At 40.4% G+C, this 18,669-nt stretch overlaps 1 protein-coding gene across 6 annotated transcripts in view; it reads left to right on the top strand.

The window, feature by feature from the left end:
* The window catches only part of ESR1 (estrogen receptor 1), a 305,869-nt gene extending 288,495 nt beyond the window's left edge, over positions 1–17,374 (top strand). For all 6 annotated transcript variants that reach the window (XM_056567295.1, XM_056567298.1, XM_056567301.1 and 3 more), the window contains 2 exons: positions 4,488–4,671; positions 14,374–17,374. In XM_056567295.1, the coding sequence (XP_056423270.1) occupies positions 4,488–4,671; positions 14,374–14,602 (413 nt within the window). In that variant the 3' untranslated portion in view covers positions 14,603–17,374. The remainder of the gene's footprint in view (positions 1–4,487; positions 4,672–14,373) is intronic.
* The last annotated feature ends 1,295 nt before the right edge of the window (positions 17,375–18,669 follow it).

Below are 18,669 nucleotides of genomic sequence, written 5' to 3'. Positions count from 1 at the left end.
AACATGCCCCTTTTCAGTGACCACGCCCCTTTTCTCAGTGGCCACTCCCCCTTTTCTGGTTTTCTTAGCAAAATGGAGAGTTAGTCAGAGTTTTTCAATTCTGGTGCAAATTCTAGCGCAAATTCTGGCGCAGACAGAATTTGTGGCGCAAATTCTGGCACAATGCACCAGAATCTGGTGCACAACCCCACAAAACATGTCGGGTTTGCAATAGTAAATGAGGGCCATTGATTTTAATAACAAATTATTACACAAATATCTGAGCACATGGCTTACAGACTTGACCATAAATGTAATGGTGCCTGGCAGAAGACAACACACCCCTCCACCAAGAGACAAACGGAGCTCCCAGGAAGTTAACCCTTAGTTAATCTGGTTTGTTTTTAGTTTTAATGAGCCGCAAATCTTTTCTGAGCATTCAGTTGTGACAGTGACAGCTCACAGGAACATTTCTGGCTAATCACGATGTATAGGCAAAGGAATTATTATACCAGCTTATATAAGTGCTTACTTTTCCCCTTTAAAAAAAAAATAAAAAATTAATATTAACTTGCATGGAAATGTCTAAACTATTGATCTTTCGAGATAAACTGCATGAAAAAAAATGAAATGCCAGAATTGCTGATTTATGGTGTCTTCACATCTCACCATATGGCCCCCATATGGTTCTGAAGGCAAAATAATAATAATAATAATAATAATAATAATAATAATAATAAAAGGTTAGAGGGTGTCAGATTTTATTTATTTTATAATTTTTTTAAAGTAGTAAAACAAAAAAAAGTATATATAATCCCAAAGTGTACAGTCAACACGTCACGATTATCATACGGTTTAGGGTTGTCCATTTTTACATTCCCTGCATAAACCTAAATGCTTGCTGCAAGTGTGGTGGCTTAAGAATCGTTTCGTGTGAAACAGAGAGCAGCACTCACTCAAGACCAGTTTTTGTTCCCTTCTTACCTTCTATACCTTTTCCAGAGAACGAGTAAAGCATGAGAAAAGACTCGGAGATGAGAGTGTGGTGATGGAAGTTAGTATTGGATCACTGGAAGACGGTAGAAAATGTGGGGAAGTTAGAAGCACAAGAAGCTCAGGTTTTGAAAGATTCATATTGAGAGAGAGAGGATAGAGGATGTAAGAGACTGGTGACAGATAACCACTGGTGTTCCACAAGGTCATGTCATGTAGAGTGGTATATTACTGGATGCCAGCAGTGTAAAGATGGTACTGACAGCCAAATCTGCTTGTAAATTGTTTCTATAGAGTGCGATATTCCATTATGGTTGAAATGCAAACTTGGATTCAAGTATCGAAACTTGTCAAATAATCTTTTATTAAGGGCAAATGTGATGTAATCTGTCATTAAGACAATAATTGCAATGCCTGATTGTTGGACATAGGTGAAGTTTCCACTTTTTTTTTTTTTTTTTTCAAAAACAATGACTAAAACGCCAGCAAAGCATTTTTTGGTGAAAAAGTGTTGCGGTCAGATGTTAGCTACAAGTCAGTAGGGATTGACATGGCATTTTTGTTTTGGTGTTCATTTACTCCTCTTTGACATTTTTCTGCATTTTGAGCTTAGTAGCAGTCTTCTTAATTGCAGCAGGTTGAGACTATGATGGGGCTTTTTTTCCACACTGAAATCTTGGCGTTTCTCTACCATAGGAGTCTATGGGAGAAAAAAAACATATCATTAAAATTGCAATGGGGGATTCAAGGAAAAATAACGCAATTTCCACACAAAGGGAAAAACGACAGAAAAAAAATGCAAAAAAAACCCCAGAAAAAATGCAGTAAGATGCAGTGACATTTTTTCTGGCTTTTTTGGCCTAAAAAAGCTGCCAAAACTAAGTAAAAACCTACCATTAAAGTTTCACGCCCCCTCCCGTAGGCTTGCATTGAGGGGCGGAGCGTGACGTCACACGGGGGCGGAGGCGTGACATCACACGCCGCCAGCCCTGTGGTCGCCGGTAATCAGACCCAGAGAAACACGCTCCGGGGACTGATTACAAACGCGGTGCCGCGTGCAAGACCACGGGGGTCCCCAGCGGTGGGACTCCCGCAATCAGGCATCTTATCCCCTATCCTTTGGATAGGGGATAAGATGTCTAAGCACCGGAGAACCCCTTTATGCAGAAACATTTCTTATGCCAACAAGATTTCCAAAACGAATTTATCTTAGTATTTTTGTCTCAGTAAATTATAAGCAACAAATGTATCTTGTTTATTTAAAACTAAAGCTGTTTTTCTGATTGCTATTTATGAGCAAATTATAATAGTGATTTCATTGACAGATAGAAAGCATTAAAAAGCTGCAAAATACGTTTACAGAGAAATTGTAATTAAAGATAATGAGATATGACATGTTTATAATGTAGCTATTGAAGAAAGTATACCAGCGTCCTGGTTAGAATGAAGCATATTCTTTTACTTTAATAGATTTTAAGTGTACTGTTCAATTTTACAAAAATATGACTGATTCTCATGAATATAGGGTTTTATGAAAATGCTTGTCCTAAAGAGACTCTTTAGTCTTTCCTTTCAGTTGCCTAATTTTTTAACAATTTCCTGACCATCCTCTTTTTTTTACACTGGTGGATTAGTGATCTGTGTTTTATTATCATTCTGCCCTTCATGTACTCCTTGATCAGTACTACTTGTGCAGTGTGCTACCTGGATAGCATGGTGACCCTTGGGCCAATGGATGGTGGCAATATGCAGGGAAAATGCAAGGATTTTTGTCTACACATCTGAAGGCGCATTTTTTTTGCTCCTTCACCCCCTTAAAGGAGAACTCCAGACCATAAAAATTGTTCCCCATAGTGCCGGCAGTAAAAAAATAAAGATGTACATACCTTCCTCCGCTCCCCAAGGGCCTCCGCAATCCACTTCCTGGTTGCCGGTGGTCGGATGAATCAGCCAATCACCAGCTGCAGCGCAGTCCGACTCGGCCGGCGATAGGCTGAGCGGCAGTGTGACGTGGCCGAGTCGGACTGCGCTGCGGCTGGTGATTGGCTGATTCATCCGACCACCGGCAACCAGGAAGTGCATTGCGGCGGAAACCGGAGACGGTTACCGGAGGCCCCAGGGGAGCGGAGGAAGGTATTTACATTTTTATTTTTTTACTGCCGGCACTATGGGGGACAATTTTTACGGTCTGGAGTTCTCCTTTAATCATTATCTTAGCGTGGGTTGGAAGCAACCGGGGCAAGCCAGAATATTGTACATTGCCCTGGCCTGTGAATGTAAGTGAATGGTGGTATACAGTGCATGCATTGCTGCTCACCAGGATCACACAATGGCTTTTTTTCATAGCTTGGGATCTAGAAACATAAAATAATACCTCCACACCAGGAAAAAATATTACTACTAGAGTGGCTAATATCATACTGTTATTAAATAAAAAAAATATTATACAGAGAGCAATATCACCACTATACAAAGGGTTCAACCAGTATGACCAATAACCACTACCATTACCACCATACAGTGACTGGACCCATATCACTAATAACACCACTATACAGGGGACAAATAATTGTACCACACCATGACTGCACATTACCACCACACAGTGACTGGATTATATCACCATACTGATACTGAATAAAAACTGTAAACAGACTGATATCTCCTATACAGTGGCCATATAATGGGGCTCCCAGCTCTACACAGGCTCTGCAGATGTATAACAGATTACAGTGCAGTTACAACTAGTGACTTACAGGGGGTGTCCTTGAGGAGTTGTTTATTTTTCCTCAGTTTTGCTCAGACCATCATAAAGACTTCTTCCAATAATGGCTCATCACAGGAGAATTTGCCAGAAAAACATGCTAGGCTCCATACAAGTATTTTCCAAATAATGCCTCTGCTGGTGCCCTGCATAGTATTAGTGAGTAGGAAAACATGTTGGGGGGAAGGTAAGGGGACTTGGTGGTAGTGGGTAGGTAATTTGCCCCCATTAGGTAGATGCTCCCAGTGGGTCGGTATGGAATCTCCCAGTGAGTATGTAGATAACAACCCCCCCCCCGTAGGTATGTAGACAGATAATCCCCTGTTATCACAATGTCACTTTGCCTCCTCCATAGCAGTACACTGTACACAAATAACAAACCCAGTCAAGTGTAAAATTCTTCAGGGTTTGTTGGGGTCTGTGTGAAAACAGGTCTGCCATACTTGCCATAGCGAGACTTATATTATTTTTCTCACTTTCTACAAGAACTTACAGATTGTATCAGCACCTCAGACAGTCTTCTGATTTTGATGTCAGAAGCTATAGATACTGCAGCTAAAATGTAGTATTATATGATCCGTATAATATATTGGTATATTGTGGGGTCCTGGGTGGGGAACCCCTTTTGTGATCTCCTTATTCCCAAAAATGGTATGCTGACAGAGGTGGTCTTTGTAAGATGACCCCTAGAAAGGTTTAGATATTGCAATCAGAAGAATTTAACTTTCTTTTATTTTTCTCCTTTTCCCAGGTGTATATACATTTTTGTCTAGTACCTTAGAATCACTAGAAGACACAGACCAAATTCATTTGATTCTGGATAAAATTATAGACACATTGGTACATTTTATGGCTAAAACTGGACTTTCCCTTCAACAGCAGCAAAGACGATTGGCTCAGTTACTTCTAATTCTTTCACATATCAGACATATGAGGTAAGTAAATGAATATAAAATCCTTAAAAAATAACTACTTCCATTCCTAATAACTTCATAAATAAATGTATCAAAAATCAATATCAATACAGAGATCTCTCCTATGGTCTATTTATACCCAGGATTTTAACTTTAACAAGGGGCATCCTCTACATTTAGAGCAATGAAGATTTCTTCACCAGAATGTGATTCTTTACTGTAAGGGCAGTGAGACTATGGAACTTTTTACCAGAGGAGGTGGTTGTGGTAAACTCAATAAAAGAGATCAAAAGGGGCCTGGGTACATTCCTGGGGTGTAAAAAATTACAGGGTATAGGTACTAGAGTTGGAGAATTGACTAATAGTATGATTTTGAGTCAGCAAGGAATCCCCCCCCCTCGAGATAAGAAATTTTGATTTCTACCTCAGGCTTAGTTCACAAACAGTATTTTTTTACAATTTTTTTTGGGGGGGGAGGGGGGGAAGGAAAGAAAGGGTTCCAGGTGCATTTCTTTCCATTACAGTTTTCTCTATGTCAGTTTCACTCCCGGTTTTCCTGGTGTGTGAACCCAGCCTACTGTTTTTTTGTATTTGTTTTGCCTTCCTCTGTATCACCACTGCAGGGTCATAGGCTCAACTAGATGGACGATGTCTCCAACCAGCCTTACAAATTATGTTTCTTGTGTTACAGTCCTGAAGAAATGTGTGTATAATTTTGGATGCTTCAAAATTTTGAAAACAGCACATCATTTTAACATTGAGCTTGATGCTTGGTGCTTGAGTACAGTCCATTACTCTCCATTAGTCAAAGAAGATACATTCTTCAGGGATATTCATACACATAATTGGACAAACAGTCTGTGGTGGGCTATAATGGTGTGTTGTATTTTTTTGTGTTTGGCTGCAGCTACAAACAAACAATCACTCGTGACGCCAGGGTAGCATTAACCAACACACTCCAAGGTATAGGAGTTCTTCTGGGCCAAGCGCTGGAGAATAACACCACCAGATGCAGGGTTTACGGAAAACTACCTTTTATTGAGGTTCAGGATAGATGCTGAAATCCTTAACAATGCAGATCAGTGTTACATAATTATACCGGTCATATTGAATGACACAGTCACGATTGGAGTAAATTAATTACTCGAATTACTTCAATTTAAGTAAACAATTATACATTTATTATTAGGCCCATAGACAAATATGGCAGACATAACAAACTAGTAAATCTTATGTAAATAACAGTCTTTGCTTAAGTATTACAATAATGACAGTAGGAAGTGTAGGCATGTTCTTAGAACCATCTCACCAACTGAGGTTTGTGTGGGCTGGATCCATCATGGAAAGTTCATCTAAGATGGCTTCCTCCTTCATCAGACTGGATTGGCTCCACCTCCTTCCTCCTTAGCTTGGCTTGGCTTCATCAGTCTTGCTTCCTTGTTACTTCATGAATGATGCCTTGTTGGTCCTCCATGAATGAATGAGGCTTCCTTAGTAACTTGTGAGGCCTTCCTTCGTTCTCCATAAATGAGTGAGGCTTCCTTATATACCATACTTATGTGTGTGTTCTTTACATATGTGGGCGTGGTTATACTAAGTCTTATATCCATAAATATACTTATCTCTATATATCTCCTCCCAGTGGGTTGGTTTGAGTATATCTTTAACTTAAGGGTGTATACATTATGTCATGCTTAACCTGCATACTGATTGGACATTACTACCCTTCACATATATGGTAGGCCTGTGACTAGAATAGTATGTTGTGCATACCTCAGCAATTCTATCTAAAGGTTCAGCTGTCTATAGCTTAACTGTCTTAAAGGTCATGGCATCCATTTTAGGTTTGACTTTTGTATTAAATATTTTTACAATCAGAGCAGTGGAAATGCAGAGTTATATCCCAAAACAATAATAAGCCACAAAAATATTGAAAACATATCTATTTGTGAAAGATTAAATCAAAGTTTAGTAAGCATGATTAACATATAACCAACAATTACCCCTAAAAAACGTATACACAAAATACATAATTAAAAAACAATGGGGGAGCCAGCAATTCGTACAAATGTATAATAATTGAGGTCTAAGTGAATGTTCCAAATTAAAAAAAAAAACGCAGATATGATCAATATAGCAGGTGCCTCTACATGTTAAATAAAGTGTACATTTTTGCCACTGAATGCATGAGTTACAAGATAAGGCACATGTCTATATACATGATCATATATATAGGGCCACAATAGCTAATTTGTATAGGTTATGCAAGGTTTAAGAAGTGCTAAATAGCATCACAATAATCTCACTATATTAGCAGCAAACCATTACAATAAATAAGGCCAAAGTAATAAATTCATCGTTTATAGTTAGACATGTGCAAACATGATCTCATGATAGCAGCATAGTATTAGCAGCAGATGTTATAGTGACAGTAAACAAATAGCAGCAAGATGTGAATAAAGTGCAATGAGACAAAAAAACAAGAGAGGGCAATGGTATACCCAACATGCGCTGATACGCAAACATTGATGGATCCCGGCTCCCTCACCTCACAGTCACAGGCTACTGTTAACCACCATGCTCCAAGATATAGCAGTTCTTCTGGGCCAAGCACTGGGGAATAACGACTACAGATGCAGGGTTATGGGAAACTACCTTTTACTGAGGTTCAGGATAGATGTTGAAATCCTTAACAATGAAGACAATGCAGAGTTACCCAATGGATCATTTTGCCTTGCTTGGACTTGTAGTACTTTTCACTTGACTGAATTTTAGTTAATGTGGGCTTTAGACTTTGACTTTTAGGCCTTAGACTTGTGACTTGAGAACACCCACGCTGACTTAGACTAACTGCAATGCTTTCCCAGGATAAGCTTACCACCTGGCTTGGACTGTAGACTTTTGGACCAAGAGTTGCTTGAGGCTTTCTATTTCCTGCTGTCCTAGATTGGATCTGTGCAGTGGAGCACTTGCAGAAGCATGGTAACAGGCTTTTGACTTCTACCCAGGACTCCTTCAGGTTACCACAGACTTCTTCTAACCACTCTCCACACTGTTACCTCAGCTCTAACCTAACTAGCTCCTCCCACTATTTAAGGCCTAAGCTAGGGGGCATCCCACTGGGCATCAGGATCCCATGGTTTACTCTGTATTAGCTCCCTTAAAGGCATGTTTGACATTTATTAAATGCAACATAACAAACATATTAGAAATCAACATACAATAAATTAGAATGCAATACAAGGCAGCACCTTGAGCAGTGGGGCCTAGCACAGGCACCTAAGACAACATTTACCAGACAGGGCCACATCCTGCACTGGGAAACCACAAGTCCACAGCAGTGGTTTCCAAACTGTGGACATCCAGACAACCAACAGGCATGCTGGGAGTTGTAGTTTTGAACATCTGGAGGTCTATAGTTAGGAGACCACTGGTTATATAAAAAAAAATCTTTGATGAGACTGTACATATGGGAATCTGTGCTATATTAAATTTAGGAGAACTTTACTAATGGTTTGTGTGGATAAATAAAATACATTTGTTCATCAAGTCCAACCATGGATGGGGATAAGATTTAGATTAAAGGGAGAGATATGGGTAATTGTAGAACTTTGTTGATCAAGAGTAAGGGTATGTTCACACGTGTATATTTTCTACTGCAGATTTGCTCCAGCAGATTTTGCTCCCTATTGACTTCAATGGGTAGCATAATCTGCAGGAGCAAATCTGCACCAGAAAATATACACGTGTGTATGTACCCTTAGGGCATGTTTACACATACAGTATTATGCGCAGATTTGATGCGCAGGATTTTTTGCTGCAGATCTCAATGTAAACTAAATGACTGAGCACAGCTTCAAATCTGCAGTTACAAATCCTGCGCATCAAATCTGTGCAGGGACGTAGCCTTAGGAAAGAAACCCAAAGCAACTTTTGCCAGACGTCATAGCTTTATGAGTAATGGTTCTATCTTCATAAAAGTGCATGTAAAAATTATAATTAGTAAAAAGTTTACATGAGTAGTAGTTTATCATGATTTGGCTACAGAGTTAAGATGTAGCTATATAGTGAATACTATATTGGCATTAAATAAAAATATCAAACTAAGCTACAGATCCTAAATGGCAACAATTGATAATCCTTTCTAAGGCTGAATTTACACATGCAGTTTTTGTGGCAGTTTTTTTGGGCTGAATATAGAAGTAGATCCAAAAAGAAGGAAGCACATAAATAGATGGATACAGTGGTGTACCTATAGGAGTCACAGAGGTTGCAGCTGCAACTAGGTCCCTTAAGCAGGGGAGACCAGGGGCCCCCTCACCATGTTAAATGGTGGTCTGTGCAGCAGCACTGTCAGAAGCAGAGATGTTGAAAAGGTTAGGGAATAGAAGGTTAAACTTATAAAACCACTAGCTGTTCATCCCTTCCTCCCCATTTTCCAGGACACCTAACGTGGCTACCTATTTGCTGGTTTTACTGATCATAGCTATGACCAGTGCAGATAAGAAGTACAGCTTTAGCATATTAATAAAGAAAAGAGTTATGGTAGCAACAAGGGACCGCACAGGAAAAGTTAACAGGGGCCCATACTTACCTTCCCACTGATCTGCCTGAGCCAGCTGAGGAGAGGTGGGATACCACTGCCAGACACCTCTTATAACAGTTTATGTCCCTATGAACAACACATTGACGTGGAAACTGGTGTACAGCAATGCCTCCTATCAGCCTGCAATACTTGAAGATACAGTAAGAGCCAGCACCATACTTTGTCAACTGTGCAAGTGATCCAACATTTTCATACATAATAACTAGTGTTGCTCGCGAATATTCGCAATGCGAATTTTATTTGTGAATATCGCATATTCACAAATTTGCGAATATTCGCGAATACAGCACTATATATTCGTAATGACGAATATTCTTTTTTTTTTTTTTTTTTTTTCACAGTACACATCACAGTGATCCCCCCTCTCTACTTCCAGCTTGTGTGGTGTAAAGAAGGCTCTAATACTACTGTGTGAGACTGGCATCCGAATTTCACATATGCTAATTTGCTAATTTTTGTATATGTTAATCTTCGCATATGCTAATTTTCGGATACGCGAATTTTCGCATATGCGAAAATAAAACGCGAAAATTACGAATATGCGAATTTAGCGAATATATGACGAATATTCGTCCATATATTCGTGAAATATCACAAATTCGAATATGGCCTATGCCACTCAACACTAATAATAACCTCCAATCCCAAGACAGAAGATCATAGCACAGGTCAGGAAGCCATTAGAAGCTGTTTTATGAAATTCCACCATAAAATGAAAGTGCAGCTTTCTGGAGACATATTCCCTTCATATCTGCTGAAACATTGCACTTTACGTTATGGTGGAATTTAATAAAATACAAATCAGCTACTGTCCTATTTTAATGGACAAAAGCCTCATGCGTATCAGTCTCTGATCATTCCCACTGCCTCTATCCTGCATATACCCATTACTACCTGCCTGAGTGTTGACCATGTTATCCAATCAGGTCTTGCCTCCTATATTTTCCCTTTTCCTACCATTTGCACTTTCTGCTCTTGGACTTAGTTGATCTTTGACTACTCTCTGGTTCTAAAACACTTCTGCATTCTGATGCAAATCAGTGAGAACCATGACCTGGAAATATGGCTGCATAAGTCCAAATTTCATTGCAGTGATGCCTAGTGAAGAACTGGAGGACCTTTTAGACACAACATCACAATTTGGTCAGCAACTGAATAATTGCAATGCTAAGGAGCATCACAATAACAGCCTATCTTGCCACACAGTCTGTGATCGGGGAGATCAGTTTGTATCCACTTGTTCAAGGTCCCTATGTAAACTTCTAAATATTTATCTGCATTTATCCTCCATTTATCATCCCTAGACCCAAAACACTAATAATATCTATTCAATGGACAGATGGGCACCTAGAACAGTTTGAGTGCACTTGGATCAATTGTGGTCTTCCACTTCCTTCATTCTTTCAATCTATTGTGCCCATGATTAATGCACTTTACTATATCCATGCTCCATTTTAAAAGATATGTGCCGTAGACTGCAACGTGCTGCAGCCTAAGCTTAATATTCCTCAGACAAACATTAAGTAGACAGATGGACCGTAAGAGTAGGAGATATCGGCGCTGGATGAAGGAGCCAGGAGGAGTAGCAGCATAAAATCAAGGCAGGTTTATTGGATGCAACGCGTTTCGCTGCGCATGCGCAGCGAAACGCCTTGCATCCAATAGACCTGCCTTGATTTTATGCTGCTACTCCTCCTGGCTCCTTCATCCAGCGCTGATATCTCCTACTCTTACGGTCCATCTGTCTACTTATAGTTATCAAGGAGGGCTGCGGATGATGACATTTACACTTTCAGGCACTTCCCATTGTTGTGTGTGTGCACACAACCAACTCTGGTAAGTGGCGTGGGATAGATCTTTTCCCCCTCCCTATGGGCCTGACCTACTGGTCCCGCACAGGGAGCGCCTTCTGTTTTCCTTTTAGATATCAGACAAGCATTGTTAGCTTTGTCTTATCATTAAGCCTAAATATCAGGTTTGGTTGTCGGCAAAGAATATCAGGCTTACCCACCCATTGTTCCATCTATTATTCACTGGTTCTGCATCACTTATATGTCCCACTGTCAGTTTGACTTGACACCTCACCGTTGTCAGTGCCAGAACAATTACAGGGCTAGATCAAGCCCTGTGTTACAAATCAGCCAGTGTTACAATAAACTTCCCCTTACAACCACCAACCATCTTATGTTGAGTTTATTTGGGTGTTGTATTGCTTGGGTGGGTCTTGCTATTACAAATGAATGAAGATGTTTGCAAGCAAATGAAAACATTTACAACTTTCTCGCAACAAGCTGTAATTAGTTATATCCAAAAATGAGCAAGCATAAAAACATGACAATTGGCTGAAAAAAAACCTTTAAGTGACCCTTTAAGGTGTCCATACACATGGGAGCAAAGTCATTCAAACCTATATTGATTTTGGCAGGACTTTATCTTATGCATATAAGGGTGTAATGATTCCCTGATGCTTTGTTCTCCTTTTTTTCCACATACATGCTTGACTGAATTGGGCATGCATGTCCATGGGGGGGGGGGGAAGGCGGGGGACTTGACCAGGAATACCCACGTTCTCAATCAGGATACATTCCCAAACAGTTAGCTTTGATACATCATATCCTAAGTTGTGTAGCTGAATTACTAAAATATCACATAGATAAAGGCTGATTTTTTTTTTCTTTTACTAGATACTCATAGTACATTTTAATAAGGCTCTTTAGAAAATCTTAACCTCTTAGAGTAAAGGGTTCTGATCTGCTCTAATAATAAGACGTGCTTGGCAAAGAAATCTAAGGAATATGCACTATTACTTGGCCCAGACTCATGTTATAAATCTTCTGCCTAAATGAAAAAGTCTACAGTGAAACACTATGGCTCTAAAAGGCTTCCAAAGTATACAAGATGGTATACTTGATAAAGGAACAATATTTACTAACTGTTAAATATATGCACACAAGGGACAGGATGTTGTGGGATATTTTTCTATTTGAGAAGTGCTCAAGTCAAGCATGACTACATATCACATATGGGTGAAAGGCTAAACCCAACAGAAAAGATATATGTATATATATATATATATATATATATATATATATATATATATACACATACACTGCTCAAAAAAATAAAGGGAACACTAAGATAACAAATCCAAGAAATACTTTCGTCTTTACATAGTTGAATGTGTTGACAACAAAATCACACAAAAATTATCAATGAAAGTCAAATTTATCAACCCATGGAGTTCTGGATACGGAGTCACACTCAAAATCAAAGTGGAAAACCACACTACAGGCTGATCGAACTTTGATGTAATGTCCTTAAAACAAGTCAAAATGAGGCTCAGTAGTGTGTGTGTCCTCCAATGCGCCCGTATGACCTCCCTACAACACCCGGGCATGCTCCTGATGAAGTGGTGGATGGTCTCCTGTGGGATGTCCTCCCAGACCTGGACTAAAGCATCCACCAACTCCTGGACAGTCTGTGATGTTATGTGGCGTTGGTGGATGGAGCGAGACATGATGTCCCAAAGGTGCTCAATCTGATTCAGGTCTGTGGAATGGGCTGGTCAGTTCATAGCATCAATGTCTTCCTCTTGCAGGAACTGCTGACACACTCCAGCCACATGAGGTCTAGCATTGTCTTGCATTAGCAGGAACCCAGGGCAAACCGCTCATGCATATGGTCTCACAAGGGGTCTGAGGATCTCATCTCGGTATGTAATGGCAGTCTGACTACCTCTGGCAAGCACATGGATGGCTTTGCGCCCCCCCCCCAAAAAAAATGCCACCCCACACCATTACTGACCCACCGCCAAACCAGTCATGCTGGAGGATGTTTCAGGCAGCAGAACGTTCTCCACAGCGTCTCAAGACTCTGTTACATGTGCCCAGTGTGAACCTGCTTTCATCTGTGAAGAGCACAGGGTGCCAGTGGCGAATTTGCCAATCTTGGTGTTCTCTGGCAAATGCCAAACATCCTACACGGTGTTGGGCTGTAAGCACAACACCCACCTGTGGACGTTGGGCCCTCATACCTCCCTCATGGAGTCTGTTTCTGACCGTTTGAGTGGACACATGCACATATGTGGCCTGCTGGAGGTCATTTTGCAGGACTCTGGCAGTGCTCCTCCTGCTCCTCCTTGCACAAAGGCATATTTACCGGCCCCGCTGCTGGGTTGTTGCCCTCCTACGGCCTCCTCCACGTTTCCTGATGTACGGGCCTGTCTCCTGGTAGCGCCTTCATGCTCTGAACACTACGCTGACAGACACAGCAAACCTTCTTGCCACAGCTTGCATTGGTCTGCCATTCTGGATGAGCTGCACTACCTGAGCCACTTGTGTGGGTTGTAGACTCTGTCTCATGCTACCACTAGGGTGAAAGTGTGAAGGTTCTCAGTCACAACTGAGCACATAGCTGCTGTTTTTCTGCTGAAGATCTAATCACTGACTGCTGCCATTCACAGCATGGCATGATTTATTGCTGGGGAAGGATAGTCGAAAATACATGTACAGTGTGTGTGAGCTGCAATGTAAGCATGCACACAGACAGTGAAAGCAGTGAGCTGGCAGCCATAACACAGACCTCCACTGACCTCTGGGAGTTGTAGTCTGTGCTGCAAACAGGGACAAAGTATTTAGGAGACATCAGGGGCCAAATGAGCTGCCAAAACCCCATGGATAACTGCAGGGGACACAGAACAGGCATTGTGGTCCCTTTGGGGCAAGTTTATTTTTCTTAACTTCCCTGGAGTACCCCTTTAACAACATATCACCTATCCACAGAATAGGAGATAAGTGTCTAATTGCATGGGGTTTGATCACTGGGACCCCGCGATCTTCTGCCTGGCACCTCGGCTCTCCCGATGCACAAAGTGGCTGCCGGACCCCATACGATCAAACACCTATTCCCTTTAAAACTTCAGATCAGTGGAGAGTATAAAAACATTATAAAGATAAAATATCTATGAACAGCAACTTGTGCATTGCATATACTCTATACATGTATATGTTTACTAGCATTAGTAAAAGCAGGAGCTTTACTTAAAATTTCTATTATTGCCTTCTTGGACTGAAACATTTTCTAAATTGTAAAAAGTTTTGTTACTTTTATCTTTACAGCAATAAGGGAATGGAACATCTCTACAGCATGAAGTGCAAAAATGTTGTACCTCTCTATGACTTGCTGCTGGAAATGCTGGATGCGCATCGGATGCATACACCGAAAGAAAAATGTGTAGCTCGAGAGGAAGACAGCCAGAGCCCTTTAACTGCTGCAACCACAACGTCACCATGCTTACAGACTTACTATGTAAATAGAGAGGAAGCAAATTTGCAGAATACAGTATGAGAGTGTTTTCTATGTTATTTTTAATTTTTTTTATTGTATGGCCCTTTAGTGGCCAAACAAGAAATTCCCAGCAGTAAACTACCTAACTATAGTCAGTGTATCACATCAGCTGCAAAATGCTGCATATGTAAACACACTCCGACATGCATCGCCTCCAAATCACTTATAGTGCAGGTTTTCATAGTCGCTTGCGTACGTCACAGTCAACAGGAACCTTTGCTTTAATAGGCTCTACCCATTAAAATGAAGGCTTTATGTAATTTTTATATACTCTTACATTTAACGCTATGCATAAGTTCATTTCTTCAGCTTGTATTACTTAGATTGGGTAGTGTGGTGATAGCATGGACAGCGGCTGATGCATTCCGCACTCAATGTATTACATAGGTTCACACACACACGTTTTTATCAATTAAACATATAGCATTACCATATATCATTTACAAGACCATCTTACCTACAGTTATGTAAGTGTATCAAGTTTCAGTGTTTCTGTAGATATCGATAGTTCCATTTTATGTACTGTTCTACTGTATATAGGCCCCAGCATTCATTTAAAATAATGATTTATCTACATGTGACTAACAAGTTTCCCAACTTGCAATGAAAATACAGTATATTCATAATTATTCATAAGAATACAAATGGTCCTTAAAAATACAATGGGTGCAATGTTCTTTTTATACTTGTGGCGTAGTCCTCAAGGGCTAGAAGTCATCAATCACCCCCCCCAACAGAGGGTCACCATGGCTATGGTCCCAACTACTTTTATATGTCCTACAATTTATTACAAGGAATTCTATGCTTTGTCATTTTCTTTCTGCTGTTTTTATAACACTAAACCTAGACATGTGTGGCCTTAACTGTAAAAGATATATATCATTGAACAGGTTTTTGTTTTGCTGCCAAATGTGTACCTTACCACTGGTTGTGTTCAGCACTATGCACAGCTCAAATGTTATGTACAAATCAGAATGTAGTACTAAAAAATACCAACCCATGTTGTTAAATCCACCTCCATTCATTATCAATTCTGCAAAAGTATGCCATGTTTGATGTTGAACTTTGAGAAACTGAAGAGAATAAAAGACAAATGGACTTGCCCATATAATTCCATGTGTTGACCAAACTGGGAAAATTGGTCTGTGAATCAGATCTATTTGTTATCATACTGGGACGAAAAAATATGGCAAGTGACAAATGTCTTGGCTTCTTGTTTACATGTGCATCACCCAGTCTCAAGTTCCAAAGTATTTATTATGGCCTGATCCAGTTCAGTACACACTGATGTACAGCTTCTTGTTGCCTTCTTAGTGGTCAAATAGTTTGTGTAATATTGCTGTAGTATACCATCACTGAATAACTCATCGGGACAATGAAATGAAACAAGTCTTGCATGAACGGTTTGTCTATTTCTACTTTCAATTCTTCATTTGTCACAATGTGTAATATAAGAACAGGTTCTTCACTAAAAGATCTATTCCTGGAAATAAGACATGCAATGCTGTATCTTCTACTAGTTATAAACACAGCCACACACAGGACCTTGACCACAAATATTCTATAGAGGGTCACGAATTATGTCTTCTAGGAAAGAACATCATGTTTGACCAGTAAAGTGGGTGTAGGCGGTGAAGATGTTGCTTTCTTCCATTAACTAAATGGACCAGCTTGACAGCATAGTTCAATAATAGCCCTGCTTATCTGTTGATTCTTCGGAATAATCATGAACCAGAACATTGACATTGTTTGCAGATCCCTCATCAAGTCCTCCGAATAAAGTTTTGGTTATAATAAGGGCCCTTTTACATGGGCCAATGTGCTGTGTAAATGAGTGGTCCTTGTTCTGCGGCCCGTTAAATTCATCTTTGTTGGCTGCATATCACCTGTTTACACATGGCAGTGTGTGGCCGATAACAATGATTTAGGATAATGTTTGAGTTTAAATGGGCCTTAAATCTTGAGCTGTGATGCTGCGACAATTGATTTATAAACCTGAGATCTGCCCAAACTGTGAAAATCTCTAAAGCTATGCACCTTACATATGCTACCAATGGCATATTAATTGCACTATTGTAAAAGCACAGGTGAAGATGACATTGACCTGATGCTACTCACATTGGGGGGGGAGGGGGCACTAATCTCTGGGGACAGTAACCCATTCTGGCCCAGCTCTAGAAATCATTTCTTTTAATAATCAATAGCACTAGGTCTCCTCTGACCTCCTAACTCTTAGTAGACCTATATAGTCATATACTATGAGAACTCTTAGTAAACTACTTTATTATGAAAGCAAAGTTGCACTATTATTGTGAAATTGTTAATGTAAAATGAATGCTAGATTATTCTACTAGATGCACTATATTATTATATTATCATAATGGACCAAAATTGTAACAGATTTTTTCTTTGTCATCAGTAAAGCAGCTGACATCCATTGTGTGACATTTGTACACAAAGAAGCCAAATAGAATTACTTATTCCTGCGCACAATCTGACTACTATGCAAACGCAAAATAGAAATTACCGTATTTTTCGTCGTATAAGACGCACTTTCTCTTCCCCAAATCTGGAGGGAAAAAGTTGGTGCGTCTTATACGGCGAATACACCCCTATTGCGGCGGTCCCTGCGGCCATCAACGGCCGGGACCAGCGGCTAATACAGGACATCACCGATCGCGGTGATGCCCTGTATTAACCCTTCAGATGCGGCGATCAAAGCTGACCGCCGCGTCTGAGGGGAAAGTGACACTAACCGTTCAGTCGGGCTGTTCGGGACCGCCGCGATTTCACCGCGGCGGTCCCGAACAGCACGACTGAATAGCCGGGTTAGTGCTTACAGGACACCGGGAGGGACCTTACCTGCCTCCTCTGTGTCTTCTCCGTTCAGGGATCCCCTGTATGGCCGGCGCTCTCCTTCCTCGTCATTACGTCGTCGCGTAAGTGCGTCGGCGTGCGCAACGACGTGATGACGGCGACGGAGAGCGAGGATACCCGGCCGGCAGCAGAGACGTTCCAGAGCGACGGGGACACGACGACAGCGATGGAGCAACATCCAGGGCGGCGGGGACATGTGAGCATTACCTCCTATGCAGTGGTCTTCGATCTGCGGACCTCCAGATGTTGCAAAACTACAACTCACAGCATTCCCGGACAGCCAACGGCTGTCCGGGCATGCTGGGAGTTGTAGCTTTGCAACATCTGGAGGTCCGCAGGTTGAAGACCACTATTGGGTTCAAAATCTTTATTTTTTTAGATTTTGCACCTATAAATTGGGTGCGTCTTATACGCCGGTGCGTCCTATGGGACGAAAAATACGGTAATAGGAAATGAAAACCTTTATTCTATTTTTTGGGTATTTATACCTGCATACCATACAATACTTTAAAAAGCTTAAATGGAATTGCAAAGAATAACTGGGGGTTTGTAGTGATAGTGGTTGTTTCTTCTAATGCATATGTAGCAAAGTTGAGTTTGTCATGCAACTTTCATGTTACATTGTACAAACATCATTATAAAGTTTGGAGAAATCCTCAGATTTCGAACACCTGAAAAAATTCTGTAGGTGGTTGTATGAGGCAATAGTTTAAGCCTAAAGATTTCTATGGGTTCTGTATAACGGATCTGTACAGCACATATACAAAACTCAGATGATATCACAATGAGTTGGGTCAAATTCAAGCTCAGCTTGGTAATATCATTGGTAAGAATGGTCTGCAATGTAATTCTATTGCACTACTGAAGAACCATCTAAACTGAAACAGCAACTTGTGACCAGAAACAATAACAGCCATTAAAAGTCCAAATTTCATTACACATCCCTTTGATTATTCTTCCAAAACTTTAATAAAAACTTTTGAAAATAAAAGTCCAAATTTCAGCCAAAAGTTCCCTGAAATTTACAGTCTCCGAATATGGCTGTGAATGTTAGTTAGCAATGAATCAGTGTATAAATGTGTATAAAACCCTAAACAAATTATGCATGATTTACATATATAATTTTTACCATAACATCATCGGTCAGCCATAACATTAAAACCACTGGCAGATTAAGTGAATTATATTCA

The sequence above is a fragment of the Hyla sarda genome, chromosome 3 (assembly GCF_029499605.1).
Source record: "Hyla sarda isolate aHylSar1 chromosome 3, aHylSar1.hap1, whole genome shotgun sequence".
In the NCBI taxonomy this organism is placed as follows: Eukaryota; Metazoa; Chordata; class Amphibia; order Anura; family Hylidae; genus Hyla; species Hyla sarda.
The sequence above is the reverse complement of the archived record's forward strand: the minus strand, read 5'-3'. Positions and strand labels throughout refer to the sequence as shown.